The sequence below is a fragment of the Chiloscyllium plagiosum genome, unplaced genomic scaffold, assembly GCF_037043375.1.
Source record: "Chiloscyllium plagiosum isolate Xiang-an unplaced genomic scaffold, Cpla_swu_hap1 HiC_scaffold_8, whole genome shotgun sequence".
In the NCBI taxonomy this organism is placed as follows: domain Eukaryota; kingdom Metazoa; phylum Chordata; class Chondrichthyes; order Orectolobiformes; family Hemiscylliidae; genus Chiloscyllium; species Chiloscyllium plagiosum.
In genome coordinates, this window is record NW_028270146.1 from 2,696,317 (window position 1) to 2,717,039 (window position 20,723).

The 20,723-nt window shown below is 57.4% G+C and overlaps 1 protein-coding gene across 1 annotated transcript in view; it reads left to right on the forward strand.

The window, feature by feature from the left end:
- nek9 (NIMA related kinase 9) overlaps nt 1-20,723 on the forward strand; it is a 96,504-nt gene that overhangs the window by 61,030 nt on the left and 14,751 nt on the right. Inside the window, exons 16-20 of the mRNA XM_087989540.1 lie at nt 84-245; nt 5,037-5,207; nt 6,095-6,154; nt 8,568-8,734; nt 9,673-9,834. Coding sequence (XP_087845666.1) covers nt 84-245; nt 5,037-5,207; nt 6,095-6,154; nt 8,568-8,734; nt 9,673-9,834 — 722 coding nt within the window. The remainder of the gene's footprint in view (nt 1-83; nt 246-5,036; nt 5,208-6,094; nt 6,155-8,567; nt 8,735-9,672; nt 9,835-20,723) is intronic.

Genomic DNA, 20,723 nt, shown 5'->3' on the forward strand with positions numbered 1-20,723 from the left:
GGGTATTATACTCCTTATATCATGGGTTAGTAAGGGTTGGATATTGCACCAGTTTCAATGTTAATTTGTTTTTATTTACTCAGAGCGAGGCCGCCTGCTAACATTTGGCTGCAATAAGTATGGACAACTTGGAGTGGGAGACTACAAGAAGAGAGATGGTATCAATGTGTTGGTTGGTGCGCTTGGAGGAAAACAAGTGACTAAAGTGTCGTGTGGAGATGGATTCACCATCGCATCTACCGATGGTACCTGAGAGTGAATGTGACATATTGAGTGTGAGAAGTGTGCTGCAATGGAAACAGAATTTCAAAGTGTGATTGATCCGTCGGACTGTACTGAATTTTTTTACTAGTTATATATTCCCACTGAGACGGGACTGGATGCAGAATCCCATTGGGAGGGGGCTGGTTACAGAATCCCACCAAGAGGGGGCTGGTGACAGAGTCCCATTGGTACAACTGGATAATCCTCAAATGAAAGCTGTGCTGAATCACAGCCTTAGATGTGCCCTCACCCTACAATAGCCCCTAGGTATGTCACCCTTGCTTTTGCAAATTTGATTTTGACAAGATTTATTTCAAAGCTGGTTGACTGCAATTGCTCAAACAGGTCCTGTGATTTCTTTGCATATGTGTTACTGTACAAGATTGCCTAAATAAACTACATAGGTGCTTCAGCTGCAAGGTGATTTATAGGTCCTTACATTTTTAAACCTAAGTGGCTTCATCCAACAGTTATGTAACCCATTCGATATGCTGACATGGATGTTTCTTCAGCTTTTGATGTGAGTCAATGTTTTGAAATGCTGATGGTATCTCTCCAAAGCTTCATGTGTTTATGCATGATAGGCTTCAACTCTGTTATACCCAGATTGCTGTTTCTGCCTGGAAAATCTTAGACTGTAAGACAGAAGAGCAGACAAAGGCAATTTGGCCCATCGAGTCATTTAGTCATGACTGATAAGTTTCTCAATCCCATTCCTCCTGCTTTCTTCCTGTACCCTTTGATCATCGTAACAATCAAGAACCTATCCATCTCAGTCTTAATTATACTCAATGACCTAGCCTCCACAGCCTTCTGTTATAATGAATTCTATAGATTTACAACACTCTCTGGCTGATGAAGTTTCTCCTCATCTCCATTCTCAAGGGTCTTGCCTTTACTGTAAGGCTGTGCCCTGGGGTCCTAGTCCTTCCAGCTAATGACAACATCTTCCCAACATCCATTGTATCCAGGCCTTTCAGTATTCTGTAAGTTTCAAATAGATCATCCTCATCCTTCTAAACTCCATTGAGTATAGTCCCAGAGTCCTCAAACGTTCCTCATATGTTAAGTCTTTCAATCCTGGGATCATTCTTGTGAACCTCCATGGCCACTCCATCCTTCCTGAGGGATAGGGTTTAAAATTGCTCACAATATTCTATATGTTGTCTGGCCAGAGCTTTATAAAGCCTCAGCAGTACATCCCTGCTTTTATATTCTAGTCCTCTCGAAATAAATGCCATTGTTACATTTGCCTTTTTAACTGCCATCTCAATCTGCACGTTAAACTTGAAGGAATCCTGGACTAGGACTCCCTAGTCCCTTTCAGATTTCTGAATGTTCTATCCATTTATTAAACAGTCCATGTCTCTATTCTTCCTACCAAATTGCATGACCTCACACTATGCATCATATTTCATCTGCCACTTATTTACCCACTCTCCTGACCTGTCTAAATCCTTCTGCAGCCTTCCTGCTTCCTCAATACTAACTGACCCTCCACCTATCTTAGTATCATCTGCAAACTTAACCAGGATGCCCTCAGTTCCATCATTCAGATCATTAATGTATAATGTTAAAAGTTGTTGTCCCAACACTGACTCTTGCAGAACTTTATTTGTCACCGGCTGCCATCCTGAGAAGGGCCCTTTTATCCCCACTCTCTGCCTTCTACCAGATAGCCAAGCTTGTATCCAAGCCAGTACCTTGCCTATAATACTATGGGCTCTTGTTTTAGCTCAGCAACGTCCTATGCAGCACCTTGTCAAAAGCATTCTGGAAGTCTCAAGTAGATAATATTCATTGGCTGTCCTTGGTCTAACCTGCTCATTACTTCCTCAAAAATTTCTAGCAGATTTGTCAGGTATGACCTCTCCTTGATGAAGCCATGCTGACTTTGCCCTATTTTACCGGACACTTCCAATTTTTCAGAAATCTCATCCTTCACAATGGATTCCAGGATCTTACCAACAATCAAGGGCAAGGCTAATTGGTCTGTTATCTCCCATCTTTTGCCTCACTTCCTTCTTAAATGAGGTGGGGAGAGGGGGTATTACATTAGTGATGTTCCAGTCCTTTGGGACCTTCCTGAAAGATCTCTACTAAAGACTTCATTATCTCTTCAGACAACTCCTTCAGAACTCTGGGGCGTAGTCCATCTGGTCCAAGAGATTTATCCACCTTCAGACCTTACAGTTTTTCTCACACCTTCTACTTGGTGATGGCTACCATACTTGCCTCTGATGCTCCCCCCCCCCAAAAAAAAAAGCTGTCTTGAATTTTTGAAATGTTACTCATGGCTTCCACCATGAAGACTGACACAAAGTACTTGTTCACTTCCTCCACTATTTCTTTGTTCTCCGTTACTGCTTCCCTAGCCTCATTTTCCAGCAACCCAATGTCCACTTTTGCCTCTCTTTTATCCTTTATATATCTAAAGCAACTCTTTAGACATTAAAGTCCTTAGGCAATGAATTTAGAACCTTTATCAGATTGTACTTCACTTGGTAGGTTATTAGCAGGTAAACTGTTCACTTAGGTTTTTCTGCTACCACCTTAGCTGTAATTGACCACAAAGAACAGCTTCTAGAAAATGGGATTGTCATATCTATAACTGTTAGGATATAACTCTAACCCTCTGAGTAATGGTCCTACACAATCTACCAATACTCAGCGAAGTGGATCTTCAGAGTATGGAATAAGACCATAGGAGCAGAAATCAGGCTATTCGACCCATCAAATCTGCTCTGCCATTTAATCAACCCCATTTTCCCACTTCCTCCCTGTAACCTTTGAACCCCTTGGCAGTCAAGAACTTATCTATCTTTGTGAGACCATAATGAACATCAAATGTGCTACTTTATTTACATGTTGAGGATTTCAAGCTGCCTGACATGTCTGACAGAATTGCACTACATTCTTTGAAGCTATTGCTATGACCTGCCTTTAGGATCTTCATGTGTTACTTGTAACAACTTGTTATTCCCTCCGGCTGGTACCAAGATTTTATAAATCACTGTCCACTTCTCATCCTCAAGTCTGTGAGGGTGTCTCCATGTCCTCATCAGAGCTCCATATTTTACCTAATGTATCACTTCCTTTGAATTATGCTCTTTTTTCAATAAAGTTTCAGATGTTCTATTATCTGCTTGTGGTATTACAGTGATCTCTGTTGATGGATGTTAGTTAACTATCTGTACTTTAACTTTCTGTGACTATGGGTAAAGCTATAACCTTTACACCAGACACATCACTAACCAGGTGTAAGTACACACAATCCACAGTTAATTTCTTAACTACCCTGACTCCCACTGGTCTGGACAAGAGGTCACATTCCAATTGCTTTTTGTACAATGGAACTGGGATGTACTCTCCACCTGTCCTGATAACTGGGACTTTGGTTTTCATTGAACTATACGAAGGAAAAATAGATCTTCCTTCAGCAGGAGAATCTGAATAGCTGGCTTTCCCTAAATGTAGTTATTGGTTTCACAGCACCCATTATAGAACGTAGATATGAATATCCAATGACCATTTAAATGCCCTTAAAGTTGGCGAGTCTACTACTGTTGCAGGCAGTGCGTTCCACGCCTACTCTGTAAGTAAAGGAACTGCCTCTGACATCTGTCCGATATTTATCACCCTTCAATTTAAAGCTGTGTCCCCTCGTGCTAGCCATCACCATCTGAGGGAAAAAAGCTCTCACTGTCCACCCTATCTAACCCTCTGATTATCTTCTATGTCTCATCTACCCTATTCATCTCACTTACAATCTCAGCAATCTGGTTTGTTGGTTGTAGTTGGAGCTATAATTTGATTTATTATATTTTCATTTTGCATTCCTTTTTCAGATCCATTCTTATGAGCCTAAAAACATCCCATGGTCTGCTGTCATAATTCTGCAGCATTCTGGAGGTTTTCCACTTTGGTACAAAGGAAACACTTAGGCTTTCAATGATCTCCTCCGTCATCAATACTGTCTCTTCTGGTTTGAGGACAACATATTGTTCATTCTTTACCCTAACCACTTACACTATTCTTACACTATTCCGTCATCCAGCCTTGAGTTTATGGGGCTGATAGAATAAAGGTTTAGTTTTATAGATCAGCTCAAAATCATCAACCATTGCTGCAGTCTGTCTAACAGTTGCAGCTCATTGGTCTTTAGCATGGTTTTGTATTACAGAAGGTAGTGAATTGTTAAATTCTTCTTAAGAGATTTACCTCTCTGAGAACTTTTAGTACTCATATCCACTGATCAAAATTAATTTGCTTAACCATTTCACATTCAATGTATGTATGTTCAGGTTGTTTCCTTAAATTTTGAGACATTTTCCTGTGTCATTCTGGAATTCGTACAGACCCAGTCTTGTTTAATCCTCAGGAGCTTCCTCTGATAGTGAAGCATAAATTTCCTGTGCTTTACCCGTGAACTTACACTGCTTGGACACTGTTGAGTTTCCCTTTGGCCAATTCATTTATTTCAGTAACTTTTCAAATGACACAAAGGCATCCTTTTTCTTAAATTTAGTTGGGGCCTGTACAAATGTAATCATTTCCTTAATGAGTGTTAGATTGTGGTTACAATGCACCAGTGCTGCCCTTGGGGAGTGAGTTCTCACTCCAGCAGTTTTCAGGCTTTATGTATTCAAACGGAATGGTTTTCAATGTCCTGTGTGCTCGTTATAAAACTTTCACACTCTGAAGAGTTTCAGGACAGTTATGTTGCTTTGGATTAAGTGAGTAATAGCACCACTGTCCATTGTGTTTGCCAGATAACCAGATCTTTGCCTGGGGAAATGGTGGGAATGGCCGCCTTGGAATGACTGCTACAGAGAAAGGCTTTGGTTCTGAAATTTGCAGTTCTTGGCCTCGGCCTATTTTTGGCTCCCTTCACAAAGTCTCGGATCTGTCCTGCCACGGTTGGCACACCATCCTCATTGCCGGTCAGTAACACATGCCACCTAATGGCTCCTATTGCTGTTAACCGCTGATAACTGCGTGCAATTCTGGTCTCTTTCCTGTCGGAAAGATGTTGTGAAACTTGAAAGGTTCAGAAAAGATTTACCAGGATGTTGCCAGGGTTGGAGGATTTGAGCTACAGGGAGAGACTGAACAGGTTGGGGCTGTTTTCCCTGGAGCAGCAGAGGCTGAGGGGTGACCTTATAAGAGGTTTGTAAAATTATGAGGGGCATGGATAGGGTAAATAGGCAAAGTCTTTTCCCTGGGGTCGGGGAATCCAGAACTAGGGGGCATAGGTTTAGGGTCAGAGGGGAAAGATATAAAAGAGACCTAAGGGGCAACTTTTTCACGCAGAGGGTGGTACGTGTATGGAATGAGCTGCCAGAGGAAGTGGTGGAGGCTGGTACAATTGCAACATTTAAGAGGCATTTGGATGGATATATGAATAGGAAGGGTTTGGAGGGATATGGGCCGGGTGCTGGCAAGTGGGACTGGATTGGGTTGGGATATCTGGTTGGCATTGATGGGTTGGACCAAAGGGTCTGTTTCCATGCTGTACATCTCTATGACTCGAGAGTTCCTGTACTGAAAAGTCACATCTGGAAGGAAACCAGCCTGAAATAGGATTTGAATCCACACATTTCGTTGAGAGGGTGCTGTGCTATTGCCTGAGGCACAAATGCTACTGTGATGCTGCTTAAATGAACTCCGAGCACATGCAAGCTATTCCCGAAAAGATCTTGGTTTTCAGTTTAATATCTAGTAGCGGCTGCTCACTGTTCTCTAGTTTCTTCATGGTGACTCTAGACCCTTTGATTGTTCCTGTCCTATTCAAGCTTCAGAAATATACACTGTGCCTTTGTTATTCCAGAAATTGTGGGTGCATCGAAAACCATTCGATCAAACAGCAGTGGCCTGTCTATTGGAGCTGGTGAGTGTGACTGAACTATAATCATCGATCATGGAGACATCGATAATCCTGTTGGGTCATGGTATCAGGTCTCGGTCACAGACTTCAAGTCGTGGTCAAAGGAGGTGTGAGGAACAGCAAATGATCTGGAGCTCACTAATCCTGAGGGCTGTGGAAGCAGAGGCAGGCAGTTTTATTCAAGGACATTGGATCAATACAGCAATAGCAAGGAGCAGTGGGATGGACTGGAGAGGCAGTAGGGGTTTGAAGTGTGTGTCTCGCTGTAGGTCTCCTGGTGCGAATGGCCTTGAGCAGATGTCTGTGCCACATTGTGTGAGTACATGGGTTAAGGTGCAATGTCAGTGTATCACAGATGGTAATACATGTTTGCTTGAGTCTGTGTAAGGGTGTACCCCCTTGTGTTTGTGTGTGTGTGTGGGGTGGGGGGAGTGTGTGTGTGGGGGGGGGGTGTATCCCCCGTGTCTGTGTGTGTAGGGGTGTCCCCACGCCCTGTGTCTGTGTGTGGGTGGGGGGGGGGGGGGGTGTATCCCCGTGTCTGTGTGTGTAGGGGTGTCCCCACCCCCCCGTGTCTGTGTGTGTGGGGGGGGGGTGTATCCCCCGTGTCTGTGTGTGTAGGGGTGTCCCCACCCCCCCGTGTCTGTGTGTGTGGGGGGGGGGTGTATCCCCCGTGTCTGTGTGTGTAGGGGTGTCCCCACCCCCCCGTGTCTGTGTGTGTGGGGGGGGGGGGGGTGTATCCCCGTGTCTGTGTGTGTAGGGGTGTCCCCACCCCCCCCGTGTCTGTGTGTGTGGGGGGGGGGTGTATCCCCCGTGTCTGTGTGTGTAGGGGTGTCCCCACCCCCCCGTGTCTGTGTGTGTGGGGGGGGGTGTATCCCCCGTGTCTGTGTGTGTGGGGGGGGGGTGTATCCCCCGTGTCTGTGTGTGTAGGGGGGGGTGTATCCCCCGTGTCTGTGTGTGTGTGGGGGGGGTGTATCCCCGTGTCTGTGTGTGTAGGGGTGTCCCCACCCCCCCGTGTCTGTGTGTGTAGGGGTGTCCCCACCCCCCCGTGTCTGTGTGTGTAGGGGTGTCCCCACCCCCCCGTGTCTGTGTGTGTGTGTAGGGGTGTCCCCACCCCCCGTGTCTGTGTGTGTGTGTAGGGGTGTCCCCACCCCCCCGTGTCTGTGTGTGTAGGGGTGTCCCCACCCCCCCGTGTCTGTGTGTGTAGGGGTGTCCCCACCCCCCGTGTCTGTGTGTGTGTGTAGGGGTGTCCCCACCCCCCCCGTGTCTGTGTGTGTAGGGGTGTCCCCACCCCCCCGTGTCTGTGTGTGTGTGTAGGGGTGTCCCCACCCCCCCGTGTCTGTGTGTGTGTGTAGGGGTGTCCCCACCCCCCGTGTCTGTGTGTGTGTGTAGGGGTGTCCCCACCCCCCCGTGTCTGTGTGTGTAGGGGTGTCCCCACCCCCCCGTGTCTGTGTGTGTGTGTAGGGGTGTCCCCACCCCCCGTGTCTGTGTGTGTGTGTAGGGGTGTCCCCACCCCCCCCGTGTCTGTGTGTGTAGGGGTGTCCCCACCCCCCCGTGTCTGTGTGTGTGTGTAGGGGTGTCCCCACCCCCCCGTGTCTGTGTGTGTGTGTAGGGGTGTCCCCACCCCCTCGTGTCTGTGTGTGTGTGTAGGGGTGTCCCCACCCCCCCCGTGTCTGTGTGTGTGTGTAGGGGTGTCCCCACCCCCCCGTGTCTGTGTGTGGGGGTGTACCTCCCACCCCGAATCTGTGTGTGTGTGGGGGGGGGGGGCTGTACCTCCCGTGTCTGTGTGTGTGGGGGTGTCCCCCCCCCCCCCCCCCCACCCGTGTCTGTGTGTGTGGGAGTGTACCCCCTGTGTCCGTGTGTGTCCAGGTGTTCCTGTGTGGTGTGTACGTGATAGTGTATTGCTTGCATGTATCTCTGTGTCCAGCTGCTGCACTGGTCAGGCTCTGAACTAGTGTGTGTGTGGCATGACATTGATGAGCTCATGGGTGTGTCGTCTTGAGTGTGTGCGCGTGTTGTGGTTGTGTATGGCTGTCACTGTGAGCTAGTGTCACGGTGAGAGTGTGGGTATGTAAGTCAGGATATGTGTGTTCCTGAGTGGATGTGTGTTGGTTTCAGTGTTCACATGTTTGTATATGTGCTTATCCTGAGGTGGGACGATGTTTGTTTGCAGAGAATCTGAGGGATTGGATGGGTCTCACAGTGTGAGGAAATCTATTGTTGAAAGCCCTGGCTGTGGGTGAGAGTCCCTCCACCCAGATCTGGTTGTGTGTCTGTGTTTGCCTGCCTGCCTGTCTGTGCGTGTTTGTGATGTCAAGGCTGATGTTGATATTAATACCAGTGTATTTGCTTCTGGCAGTTTGCTGTTGTCTACACAGCACACCAACTCCTTGTATCTGACCCTGCTGATATCATCCAGTTCCACAGGGCTCAACACTCGAGGATGACTTCAGGAATGAACAGGAGGATGATGGGCAAAACGGGATGAAAAGAACAGCAGAGGACAGGCGAGGAATTGGAATGTTCAACCCACTCAAGTCTACAAGTAATCTGACTGAGAGCTCCTGTCCCGAGTGGCTCTTACAGGTGAGTGGTGACAGCAAGGTAGGGTTCAAAGTCTGGGCACGGGGAAGGGAGAGCAGGCTTAATGCTGGCTCTGTGCTGAACCAGTTCAGCTGAGCAGCAGGTAAGCCCCTAGGGTTTTGGATTATACTCAGGAAAAGAAGCCCATGTTGTTACACTGAACACTTTCCTGTTGTGGGGAATTGTAGGGAAATGCACCACTGGTTGAATAATCTCAGCAAGCTGCTTAAAGCTGAACAACAATTAATCATAGCAATTATAGACAGAGGAAAGGTCACTCTTGCAACAAACCCATGAGTCCTATCAGAAAGAAATGGGAAGGGGGTTTGTATTATTGTAGTGGCTCTCACAGACTCTCACTCTTCAATTCCAGGGCCAATCTAACTGGGTGCTGTGGGGACAGTATTAGTCTGTGTGGGTGATACCTTTTTTAAAATTGTTCATTCATGGGATTTGGTCGTCACTGGGCCAGAACGTATTGCCCATCCCTAATTACCCAGAGGACGGTTGAGTCAACCACGTTGCTGTGGGCCTGGAGTCACATATAGACCAGACCAGGTAAGGTTGGCAGTTTCCTTCCTTAAAGGGCATTAGAGAACCAGATGGGTTTTTCCGATAATCAACAATCAACAATAAATTCATGGTCATCAGTGGACTCTTAATTCCAGATTTCTGTTGAATCCACATTCCATCATCTACCCTGGCAGGTCCCTTTAACCATGCCCTCCCCTCAGTGAGTAGTGGGGCAGAGGGTGTTGTACCAAAACCCCTGTTGGCTGACTCTGTGTGTATTGACTGTTTGTGTGTGTGTGTGTGTGTGTTAGGGGGGTGTATATGTGTTACTGCAGTGAATGAGGTGTCAGAGAGCGAGTGAGTGGGCACCCAGATGCTTCCTGAACTCTTCCAGCTGAATTAATGGCTATGTCCTTTTGGTTTTCCAGGAATTAGAAAATGCTGAGTTTATCCCAATTCCAGAAAGTCCTAGAGACACGGCCAAGCTGCTAACATATTCCTGTCAAGAAACTCTTCCATATGAGAAGCTGAAAGAAATGACGACTGCAGTAAATCTGCCAAGTGAATCGGACAAAAGCAAGCTTCCTGTGGTAAGTAACCAATCATTAACCCGATGCTGTCCTCCCAGAGTCTGCTCAGTTCACACACGGTAAACAGCTTGCTGTGTGCCTGAGTTCCATTGATCAGTGAGTGTTCATGAAACCAAGCATCTTCTACATCTCAAGTATTTGGAATATCAAAACACAGCAAGCTTCTACACAATTGGCTGAGGCTGAAATATTAGCCAGCATTTTTCTCCACTTGCAGTACGTCACTGCAAAGGTCTCCCATGATTTAGTGGGGAATTGTTTGACCTGTTCGGGGAAGCTGTGAGGGTATTGATATCCACAGGCCTCCTGCCAGTCACTTCTGAAACGCGCAGTTGTATATGCAGAAGGTTTATTCGGGAATACATTGAGAAACTTCATTGGGAATGTGAAGAGATGAAGTGTGGCACTGGATGGAGAGTACACACCCGTTCGAACAGGTCCTGCCTGGCTTATGGTTAAATCTACAGACTGTGCAGTTACTTTATCAGCTCTGTTGATTCCATCAAACTGGGCTGGAAGTGTGTCATCCTCAGTCTGAGGGAAGACAGAATATTTTCAAGGATTATCTCAGGTTTCATGCAGTGGAAACTCCGACAACTGCTTGGGAAGACACCCACCACACCAGTGCCATAAGTGAATTTACAGTGTTGTCTTAAAGTGCAGCCAATAAAAACACTGAAAGAAGCAGAATCAAAGAGTGTGGTGCTGGAAAAGCACATCCGGTCAGGCAGTATTCGAGGAGCAGGAGGATTGATGTTTCGGGCATAAACTCTTCATCAGGAAATGTGGATTCTCCTGCTCCTCGGATGCTGCCTGACTGGTTGTGCTTTTCCAGCACCACACTTTTCAACTCTGATCTCCAGCATCCAGAGTGCTCACTTTCTCCTGAATGAAGCAGGAGCACATTACTGCAGATGCTGGAATCTGTAGAGAACCGAAAATGCTGGCGATCACAGTGGGTCAGGCAGCATCTATGGAGAGAGAGCAGGCTAATGTTTCAAATATAGATGATTCTGCATCAGAGGAAATGATGAAGTCATCTAGGCTCCAAATGTGACCGTGCCCACCCTCCAAGGATGCTGCCTGACCCGCTGTGACCTCCACCAGTTTTGTTTTCTGTTTGTCACTGAGATTAGCAGGATCGTTTATCCCTGTGTGATTAACATTAAACTTGTCCTCTCCCTGTCCCACCCCTCTTCCTGTCCTCTCTGCCCGCTCTCTCTCCTTCACTCTGCCCCGCGCTCTCCCCTTCTCTCTGCCCCGCGCTCTCCCCTTCTCTCTGCCCCGCGCTCTCCCCTTCTCTCTGCCCCGCGCTCTCCCCTTCTCTCTGCCCCGCTCTCTCTCCTTCTCTCTGCCCCGCGCTCTCCCCTTCTCTCTGCCCCGCGCTCTCTCCTCTCGGCCCGCTCTCTCTCCTCCACTCTCCGCGCAATCTCTCCTTCTCTCTGCCCCGCTCTCTCTCCTCCTCTCTCCCCGCAATCTCTCCTTCTCTCTGCCCTGCGCTCTCCCCTTCTCTCTGCCCCGCGCTCTCCCCTTCTCTCTGCCCCGCGCTCTCCCCTTCTCTCTGCCCCGCGCTCTCCCCTTCTCTCTGCCCCGCGCTCTCCCCTTCTCTCTGCCCCGCGCTCTCCCCTTCTCTCTGCCCTGCGCTCTCCCCTTCTCTCTGCCCCGCGCTCTCCCCTTCTCTCTGCCCCGCGCTCTCCCCTTCTCTCTGCCCCGCGCTCTCCCCTTCTCTCTGCCCCGCGCTCTCCCCTTCTCTCTGCCCCGTGCTCTCCCCTTCTCTCTGCCCCGCTCTCTCTCCTTCTCTCTGCCCCGCGCTCTCCCCTTCTCTCTGCCCCGCGCTCTCTCCTCTCGGCCCGCTCTCTCTCCTCCACTCTCCGCGCAATCTCTCCTTCTCTCTGCCCCGCTCTCTCTCCTCCTCTCTCCCCGCAATCTCTCCTTCTCTCTGCCCCGCGCTCTCCCCTTCTCTCTGCCCCGCGCTCTCCCCTTCTCTCTGCCCCGCGCTCTCCCCTTCTCTCTGCCCCGCGCTCTCCCCTTCTCTCTGCCCCGCGCTCTCCCCTTCTCTCTGCCCCGCGCTCTCCCCTTCTCTCTGCCCCGCGCTCTCCCCTTCTCTCTGCCCCGCGCTCTCCCCTTCTCTCTGCCCCGCGCTCTCCCCTTCTCTCTGCCCCGCGCTCTCCCCTTCTCTCTGCCCCGCGCTCTCCCCTTCTCTCTGCCCCGCGCTCTCCCCTTCTCTCTGCCCCGCGCTCTCCCCTTCTCTCTGCCCCGCGCTCTCCCCTTCTCTCTGCCCCGCGCTCTCCCCTTCTCTCTGCCCCGCGCTCTCCCCTTCTCTCTGCCCCGCGCTCTCCCCTTCTCTCTGCCCCGCGCTCTCCCCTTCTCTCTGCCCCGCGCTCTCCCCTTCTCTCTGCCCCGCGCTCTCCCCTTCTCTCTGCCCCGCGCTCTCCCCTTCTCTCTGCCCCGCGCTCTCCCCTTCTCTCTGCCCCGCGCTCTCCCCTTCTCTCTGCCCCGCGCTCTCCCCTTCTCTCTGCCCCGCGCTCTCCCCTTCTCTCTGCCCCGCGCTCTCCCCTTCTCTCTGCCCCGCGCTCTCCCCTTCTCTCTGCCCCGCGCTCTCCCCTTCTCTCTGCCCCGCGCTCTCCCCTTCTCTCTGCCCCGCGCTCTCCCCTTCTCTCTGCCCCGCGCTCTCCCCTTCTCTCTGCCCCGCGCTCTCCCCTTCTCTCTGCCCCGCGCTCTCCCCTTCTCTCTGCCCCGCGCTCTCCCCTTCTCTCTGCCCCGCGCTCTCCCCTTCTCTCTGCCCCGCGCTCTCCCCTTCTCTCTGCCCCGCGCTCTCCCCTTCTCTCTGCCCCGCGCTCTCCCCTTCTCTCTGCCCCGCGCTCTCCCCTTCTCTCTGCCCCGCGCTCTCCCCTTCTCTCTGCCCCGCGCTCTCCCCTTCTCTCTGCCCCGCGCTCTCCCCTTCTCTCTGCCCCGCGCTCTCCCCTTCTCTCTGCCCCGCGCTCTCCCCTTCTCTCTGCCCCGCGCTCTCCCCTTCTCTCTGCCCCGCGCTCTCCCCTTCTCTCTGCCCCGCGCTCTCCCCTTCTCTCTGCCCCGCGCTCTCCCCTTCTCTCTGCCCCGCGCTCTCCCCTTCTCTCTGCCCCGCGCTCTCCCCTTCTCTCTGCCCCGCGCTCTCCCCTTCTCTCTGCCCCGCGCTCTCCCCTTCTCTCTGCCCCGCGCTCTCCCCTTCTCTCTGCCCCGCGCTCTCCCCTTCTCTCTGCCCCGCGCTCTCCCCTTCTCTCTGCCCCGCGCTCTCCCCTTCTCTCTGCCCCGCGCTCTCCCCTTCTCTCTGCCCCGCGCTCTCCCCTTCTCTCTGCCCCGCGCTCTCCCCTTCTCTCTGCCCCGCGCTCTCCCCTTCTCTCTGCCCCGCGCTCTCCCCTTCTCTCTGCCCCGCGCTCTCCCCTTCTCTCTGCCCCGCGCTCTCCCCTTCTCTCTGCCCCGCGCTCTCCCCTTCTCTCTGCCCCGCGCTCTCCCCTTCTCTCTGCCCCGCGCTCTCCCCTTCTCTCTGCCCCGCGCTCTCCCCTTCTCTCTGCCCCGCGCTCTCCCCTTCTCTCTGCCCCGCGCTCTCCCCTTCTCTCTGCCCCGCGCTCTCCCCTTCTCTCTGCCCCGCGCTCTCCCCTTCTCTCTGCCCCGCGCTCTCCCCTTCTCTCTGCCCCGCGCTCTCCCCTTCTCTCTGCCCCGCGCTCTCCCCTTCTCTCTGCCCCGCGCTCTCCCCTTCTCTCTGCCCCGCGCTCTCCCCTTCTCTCTGCCCCGCGCTCTCCCCTTCTCTCTGCCCCGCGCTCTCCCCTTCTCTCTGCCCCGCGCTCTCCCCTTCTCTCTGCCCCGCGCTCTCCCCTTCTCTCTGCCCCGCGCTCTCCCCTTCTCTCTGCCCCGCGCTCTCCCCTTCTCTCTGCCCCGCGCTCTCCCCTTCTCTCTGCCCCGCGCTCTCCCCTTCTCTCTGCCCCGCGCTCTCCCCTTCTCTCTGCCCCGCGCTCTCCCCTTCTCTCTGCCCCGCGCTCTCCCCTTCTCTCTGCCCCGCGCTCTCCCCTTCTCTCTGCCCCGCGCTCTCCCCTTCTCTCTGCCCCGCGCTCTCCCCTTCTCTCTGCCCCGCGCTCTCCCCTTCTCTCTGCCCCGCGCTCTCCCCTTCTCTCTGCCCCGCGCTCTCCCCTTCTCTCTGCCCCGCGCTCTCCCCTTCTCTCTGCCCCGCGCTCTCCCCTTCTCTCTGCCCCGCGCTCTCCCCTTCTCTCTGCCCCGCGCTCTCCCCTTCTCTCTGCCCCGCGCTCTCCCCTTCTCTCTGCCCCGCGCTCTCCCCTTCTCTCTGCCCCGCGCTCTCCCCTTCTCTCTGCCCCGCGCTCTCCCCTTCTCTCTGCCCCGCGCTCTCCCCTTCTCTCTGCCCCGCGCTCTCCCCTTCTCTCTGCCCCGCGCTCTCCCCTTCTCTCTGCCCCGCGCTCTCCCCTTCTCTCTGCCCCGCGCTCTCCCCTTCTCTCTGCCCCGCGCTCTCCCCTTCTCTCTGCCCCGCGCTCTCCCCTTCTCTCTGCCCCGCGCTCTCCCCTTCTCTCTGCCCCGCGCTCTCCCCTTCTCTCTGCCCCGCGCTCTCCCCTTCTCTCTGCCCCGCGCTCTCCCCTTCTCTCTGCCCCGCGCTCTCCCCTTCTCTCTGCCCCGCGCTCTCCCCTTCTCTCTGCCCCGCGCTCTCCCCTTCTCTCTGCCCCGCGCTCTCCCCTTCTCTCTGCCCCGCGCTCTCCCCTTCTCTCTGCCCCGCGCTCTCCCCTTCTCTCTGCCCCGCGCTCTCCCCTTCTCTCTGCCCCGCGCTCTCCCCTTCTCTCTGCCCCGCGCTCTCCCCTTCTCTCTGCCCCGCGCTCTCCCCTTCTCTCTGCCCCGCGCTCTCCCCTTCTCTCTGCCCCGCGCTCTCCCCTTCTCTCTGCCCCGCGCTCTCCCCTTCTCTCTGCCCCGCGCTCTCCCCTTCTCTCTGCCCCGCGCTCTCCCCTTCTCTCTGCCCCGCGCTCTCCCCTTCTCTCTGCCCCGCGCTCTCCCCTTCTCTCTGCCCCGCGCTCTCCCCTTCTCTCTGCCCCGCGCTCTCCCCTTCTCTCTGCCCCGCGCTCTCCCCTTCTCTCTGCCCCGCGCTCTCCCCTTCTCTCTGCCCCGCGCTCTCCCCTTCTCTCTGCCCCGCGCTCTCCCCTTCTCTCTGCCCCGCGCTCTCCCCTTCTCTCTGCCCCGCGCTCTCCCCTTCTCTCTGCCCCGCGCTCTCCCCTTCTCTCTGCCCCGCGCTCTCCCCTTCTCTCTGCCCCGCGCTCTCCCCTTCTCTCTGCCCCGCGCTCTCCCCTTCTCTCTGCCCCGCGCTCTCCCCTTCTCTCTGCCCCGCGCTCTCCCCTTCTCTCTGCCCCGCGCTCTCCCCTTCTCTCTGCCCCGCGCTCTCCCCTTCTCTCTGCCCCGCGCTCTCCCCTTCTCTCTGCCCCGCGCTCTCCCCTTCTCTCTGCCCCGCGCTCTCCCCTTCTCTCTGCCCCGCGCTCTCCCCTTCTCTCTGCCCCGCGCTCTCCCCTTCTCTCTGCCCCGCGCTCTCCCCTTCTCTCTGCCCCGCGCTCTCCCCTTCTCTCTGCCCCGCGCTCTCCCCTTCTCTCTGCCCCGCGCTCTCCCCTTCTCTCTGCCCCGCGCTCTCCCCTTCTCTCTGCCCCGCGCTCTCCCCTTCTCTCTGCCCCGCGCTCTCCCCTTCTCTCTGCCCCGCGCTCTCCCCTTCTCTCTGCCCCGCGCTCTCCCCTTCTCTCTGCCCCGCGCTCTCCCCCTTCTCTCTGCCCCGCGCTCTCCCCTTCTCTCTGCCCCGCGCTCTCCCCTTCTCTCTGCCCCGCGCTCTCCCCTTCTCTCTGCCCCGCGCTCTCCCCTTCTCTCTGCCCCGCGCTCTCCCCTTCTCTCTGCCCCGCGCTCTCCCCTTCTCTCTGCCCCGCGCTCTCCCCTTCTCTCTGCCCCGCGCTCTCCCCTTCTCTCTGCCCCGCGCTCTCCCCTTCTCTCTGCCCCGCGCTCTCCCCTTCTCTCTGCCCCGCGCTCTCCCCTTCTCTCTGCCCCGCGCTCTCCCCTTCTCTCTGCCCCGCGCTCTCCCCTTCTCTCTGCCCCGCGCTCTCCCCTTCTCTCTGCCCCGCGCTCTCCCCTTCTCTCTGCCCCGCGCTCTCCCCTTCTCTCTGCCCCGCGCTCTCCCCTTCTCTCTGCCCCGCGCTCTCCCCTTCTCTCTGCCCCGCGCTCTCCCCTTCTCTCTGCCCCGCGCTCTCCCCTTCTCTCTGCCCCGCGCTCTCTCCCCTTCTCTCTGCCCCGCGCTCTCCCCTTCTCTCTGCCCCGCGCTCTCCCCTTCTCTCTGCCCCGCGCTCTCCCCCTTCTCTCTGCCCCGCGCTCTCCCCTTCTCTCTGCCCCGCGCTCTCCCCTTCTCTCTGCCCCGCGCTCTCCCCTTCTCTCTGCCCCGCGCTCTCCCCTTCTCTCTGCCCCGCGCTCTCCCCTTCTCTCTGCCCCGCGCTCTCCCCTTCTCTCTGCCCCGCGCTCTCCCCTTCTCTCTGCCCCGCGCTCTCCCCTTCTCTCTGCCCCGCGCTCTCCCCTTCTCTCTGCCCCGCGCTCTCCCCTTCTCTCTGCCCCGCGCTCTCCCCTTCTCTCTGCCCCGCGCTCTCCCCTTCTCTCTGCCCCGCGCTCTCCCCTTCTCTCTGCCCCGCGCTCTCCCCTTCTCTCTGCCCCGCGCTCTCCCCTTCTCTCTGCCCCGCGCTCTCCCCTTCTCTCTGCCCCGCGCTCTCCCCTTCTCTCTGCCCCGCGCTCTCCCCTTCTCTCTGCCCCGCGCTCTCCCCTTCTCTCTGCCCGCGCTCTCCCCTTCTCTCTGCCCCGCGCTCTCCCCTTCTCTCTGCCCCGCGCTCTCCCCCTTCTCTCTGCCCCGCGCTCTCCCCTTCTCTCTGCCCCGCGCTCTCCCCTTCTCTCTGCCCCGCGCTCTCCCCTTCTCTCTGCCCCGCGCTCTCCCCTTCTCTCTGCCCCGCGCTCTCCCCTTCTCTCTGCCCCGCGCTCTCCCCTTCTCTCTGCCCCGCGCTCTCCCCTTCTCTCTGCCCCGCGCTCTCCCCTTCTCTCTGCCCCGCGCTCTCCCCTTCTCTCTGCCCCGCGCTCTCCCCTTCTCTCTGCCCCGCGCTCTCCCCTTCTCTCTGCCCCGCGCTCTCCCCTTCTCTCTGCCCCGCGCTCTCCCCTTCTCTCTGCCCCGCGCTCTCCCCTTCTCTCTGCCCCGCGCTCTCCCCTTCTCTCTGCCCCGCGCTCTCCCCTTCTCTCTGCCCCGCGCTCTCCCCTTCTCTCTGCCCCGCGCTCTCCCCTTCTCTCTGCCCCGCGCTCTCCCCCTTCTCTCTGCCCCGCGCTCTCCCCTTCTCTCTGCCCCGCGCTCTCCCCTTCTCTCTGCCCGCGCTCTCCCCCTTCTCTCTGCCCCGCGCTCTCCCCTTCTCTCTGCCCCGCGCTCTCCCCTTCTCTCTGCCCCGCGCTCTCCCCTTCTCTCTGCCCCGCGCTCTCCCCTTCTCTCTGCCCCGCGCTCTCCCCTTCTCTCTGCCCCGCGCTCTCCCCTTCTCTCTGCCCCGCGCTCTCCCCTTCTCTCTGCCCCGCGCTCTCCCCTTCTCTCTGCCCCGCGCTCTCCCCTTCTCTCTGCCCCGCGCTCTCCCCTTCTCTCTGCCCCGCGCTCTCCCCTTCTCTCTGCCCCGCGCTCTCCCCTTCTCTCTGCCCCGCGCTCTCCCCTTCTCTCTGCCCCGCGCTCTCCCCTTCTCTCTGCCCCCGCGCTCTCCCCTTCTCTCTGCCCCGCGCTCTCCCCTTCTCTCTGCCCCGCGCTCTCCCCTTCTCTCTGCCCCGCGCTCTCCCCTTCTCTCTGCCCCGCGCTCTCCCCTTCTCTCTGCCCCGCGCTCTCCCCTTCTCTCTGCCCCGCGCTCTCCCCCTTCTCTCTGCCCCGCGCTCTCCCCTTCTCTCTGCCCGCGCTCTCTCCCCTTCTCTCTGCCCCGCGCTCTCCCCCTTCTCTCTGCCCCGCGCTCTCCCCTTCTCTCTGCCCCGCGCTCTCCCCTTCTCTCTGCCCCGCGCTCTCCCCTTCTCTCTGCCCCGCGCTCTCCCCTTCTCTCTGCCCCGCGCTCTCCCCTTCTCTCTGCCCCGCGCTCTCCCCTTCTCTCTGCCCCGCGCTCTCCCCTTCTCTCTGCCCCGCGCTCTCCCTTCTCTCTGCCCCGCGCTCTCCCCTTCTCTCTGCCCCGCGCTCTCCCCTTCTCTCTGCCCGCGCTCTCTCCCCTTCTCTCTGCCCCGCGCTCTCCCCTTCTCTCTGCCCCGCGCTCTCCCCTTCTCTCTGCCCCGCGCTCTCCCCTTCTCTCTGCCCCGCGCTCTCCCCTTCTCTCTGCCCCGCGCTCTCCCCTTCTCTCTGCCCCGCGCTCTCCCCTTCTCTCTGCCCCGCGCTCTCCCCTTCTCTCTGCCCCGCGCTCTCCCCTTCTCTCTGCCCCGCGCTCTCCCCTTCTCTCTGCCCCGCGCTCTCCCCTTCTCTCTGCCCCGCGCTCTCCCCTTCTCTCTGCCCCGCGCTCTCCCCTTCTCTCTGCCCCGCGCTCTCCCCTTCTCTCTGCCCGCGCTCTCCCTTCTCTCTGCCCCGCGCTCTCCCCTTCTCTCTGCCCCGCGCTCTCCCCTTCTCTCTGCCCCGCGCTCTCCCCTTCTCTCTGCCCCGCGCTCTCCCCTTCTCTCTGCCCCGCGCTCTCCCCTTCTCTCTGCCCCGCGCTCTCCCCTTCTCTCTGCCCCGCGCTCTCCCCTTCTCTCTGCCCCGCGCTCTCCCCTTCTCTCTGCCCCGCGCTCTCCCCCTTCTCTCTGCCCCGCGCTCTCCCCTTCTCTCTGCCCCGCGCTCTCCCCTTCTCTCTGCCCCGCGCTCTCCCCTTCTCTCTGCCCCGCGCTCTCCCCTTCTCTCTCCGCGCTCTCCCTCTCTCCCTTCTCTCTGCCCCGCGCTCTCCCCTTCTCTCTGCCCCGCGCTCTCCCTTCTCTCCTTCTCTCTGCCCCGCGCTCTCCCCTTCTCTCTGCCCCGCGCTCTCTCCCTTCTCTCTGCCCCGCGCTCTCCCCTTCTCTCTCCTTCTCTCTCCCCGCGCTCTCCCCTTCTCTCTCCTTCTCTCTGCCCCGCGCTCTCCCCTTCTCTCTCCCCGCGCTCTCCCTTCTCTCTCCTTCTCTCTGCCCCGCGCTCTCCCCTTCTCTCTGCCCCGCGCTCTCCCTTCTCTCTCCTTCTCTCTGCCCCGCGCTCTCCCCTCTCTCTCCTTCTCTCTGCCCCGCGCTCTCCCCTTCTCTCTGCCCCTCTCTCTGCCCCGCGCTCTCCCCTTCTCTCTGCCCCGCGCTCTCCCCTTCTCTCTCCCGCGCTCTCCCCTTCTCTCTCCTTCTCTCTGCCCCGCGCTCTCCCCTTCTCTCTCCCCGCGCTCTCCCCTTCTCTCTGCCCCGCGCTCTCCCCTTCTCTCTGCCCCGCGCTCTCCCCTTCTCTCTGCCCCGCGCTCTCCCCTTCTCTCTCCTTCTCTCTGCCCCGCGCTCTCCCCTTCTCTCTGCCCCGCGCTCTCCCCTTCTCTCTCCTTCTCTCTGCCCCGCGCTCTCCCCTTCTCTCTCCCCGCGCTCTCCCCTTCTCTCTCCTTCTCTCTGCCCCGCGCTCTCCCCTTCTCTCTGCCCCGCGCTCTCCCCTTCTCTCTCCTTCTCTCTCCCCGCGCTCTCCCCTTCTCTCTCCTTCTCTCTGCCCCGCGCTCTCCCCTTCTCTCTGCCCCGCGCTCTCCCCTTCTCTCTCCTTCTCTCTCCCGCGCTCTCCCCTTCTCTCTCCTTCTCTCTGCCCCGCGCTCTCCCCTTCTCTCTGCCCCGCGCTCTCCCCTTCTCTCTCCCCGCGCTCTCCCCTTCTCTCTCCTTCTCTCTCCCCGCGCTCTCCCCTTCTCTCTCCCCGCGATCTCTCCTTCTCTCTCCCCGCGATCTCTCCTTCTCTCTCCCCGCGATCTCTCCTTCTCTCTGCCCCGCGATCTCTCCTTCTCTCTCCCCGCGATCTCTCCCTTCTCTCTCCCGCGCGATCTCTCCTTCTCTCTCCCCGCGATCTCTCCTTCTCTCTCCCCGCGATCTCTCCTTCTCTCTGCCCCGCGATCTCTCCTTCTCTCTCCCCGCGCTCTCCCCTTCTCTCTCCTTCTCTCTGCCCGCGCTCTCCCCTTCTCCTCCGCCCCTCTCTCTCTGCCCGCGCTCTCCCCTTCTCTCTGCCCCGCGCTCTCCCCTTCTCTCTCCTTCTCTCTCCCCGCGCTCTCCCCTTCTCTCTCCTTCTCTCTGCCCCGCGCTCTCCCCTTCTCTCTCCCCGCGCTCTCCCCTTCTCTCTCCTTCTCTCTGCCCCGCGCTCTCCCCTTCTCTCTCCCCGCGCTCTCCCCTTCTCTCTCCTTCTCTCTGCCCGCGCTCTCCCCTTTCTCTGCCCCGCGCTCTCCCTTCTCTCTCCTTCTCTCTCCCCGCGCTCTCCCCTTCTCTCTCCCCTTCTCTCTGCCTCCGCGCTCTCCCCTTCTCTCTGCCCCGCGCTCTCCCCTTCTCTCTCCTTCTCTCTCCCCGCGCTCTCCCCTTCTCTCTCCTCTCTCTGCCCCGCGCTCTCCCCTTCTCTCTGCCCCGCGCTCTCCCCTTCTCTCTCCCCGCGCTCTCCCCTTCTCTCTCCTTCTCTCTCCCCGCGCTCTTCCCCTTCTCTCTGCCCCGCGCTCTTCCCCTTCTCTCTGCCCCGCGCTCTCTCCTTCTCTCTCCCCGCGATCTCTCCCTTCTCTCTCCCCGCGATCTCTCCTTCTCTCTGCCCCGCGATCTCTCCCTTCTCTCTGCCCCGCGATCTCTCCCTTCTCTCTCCCCCGCGATCTCTCCTTCTCTCTCCCCGCGCTCTCCCCTTCTCTCTGCCCCGCGCTCTCTCCTTCTCTCTC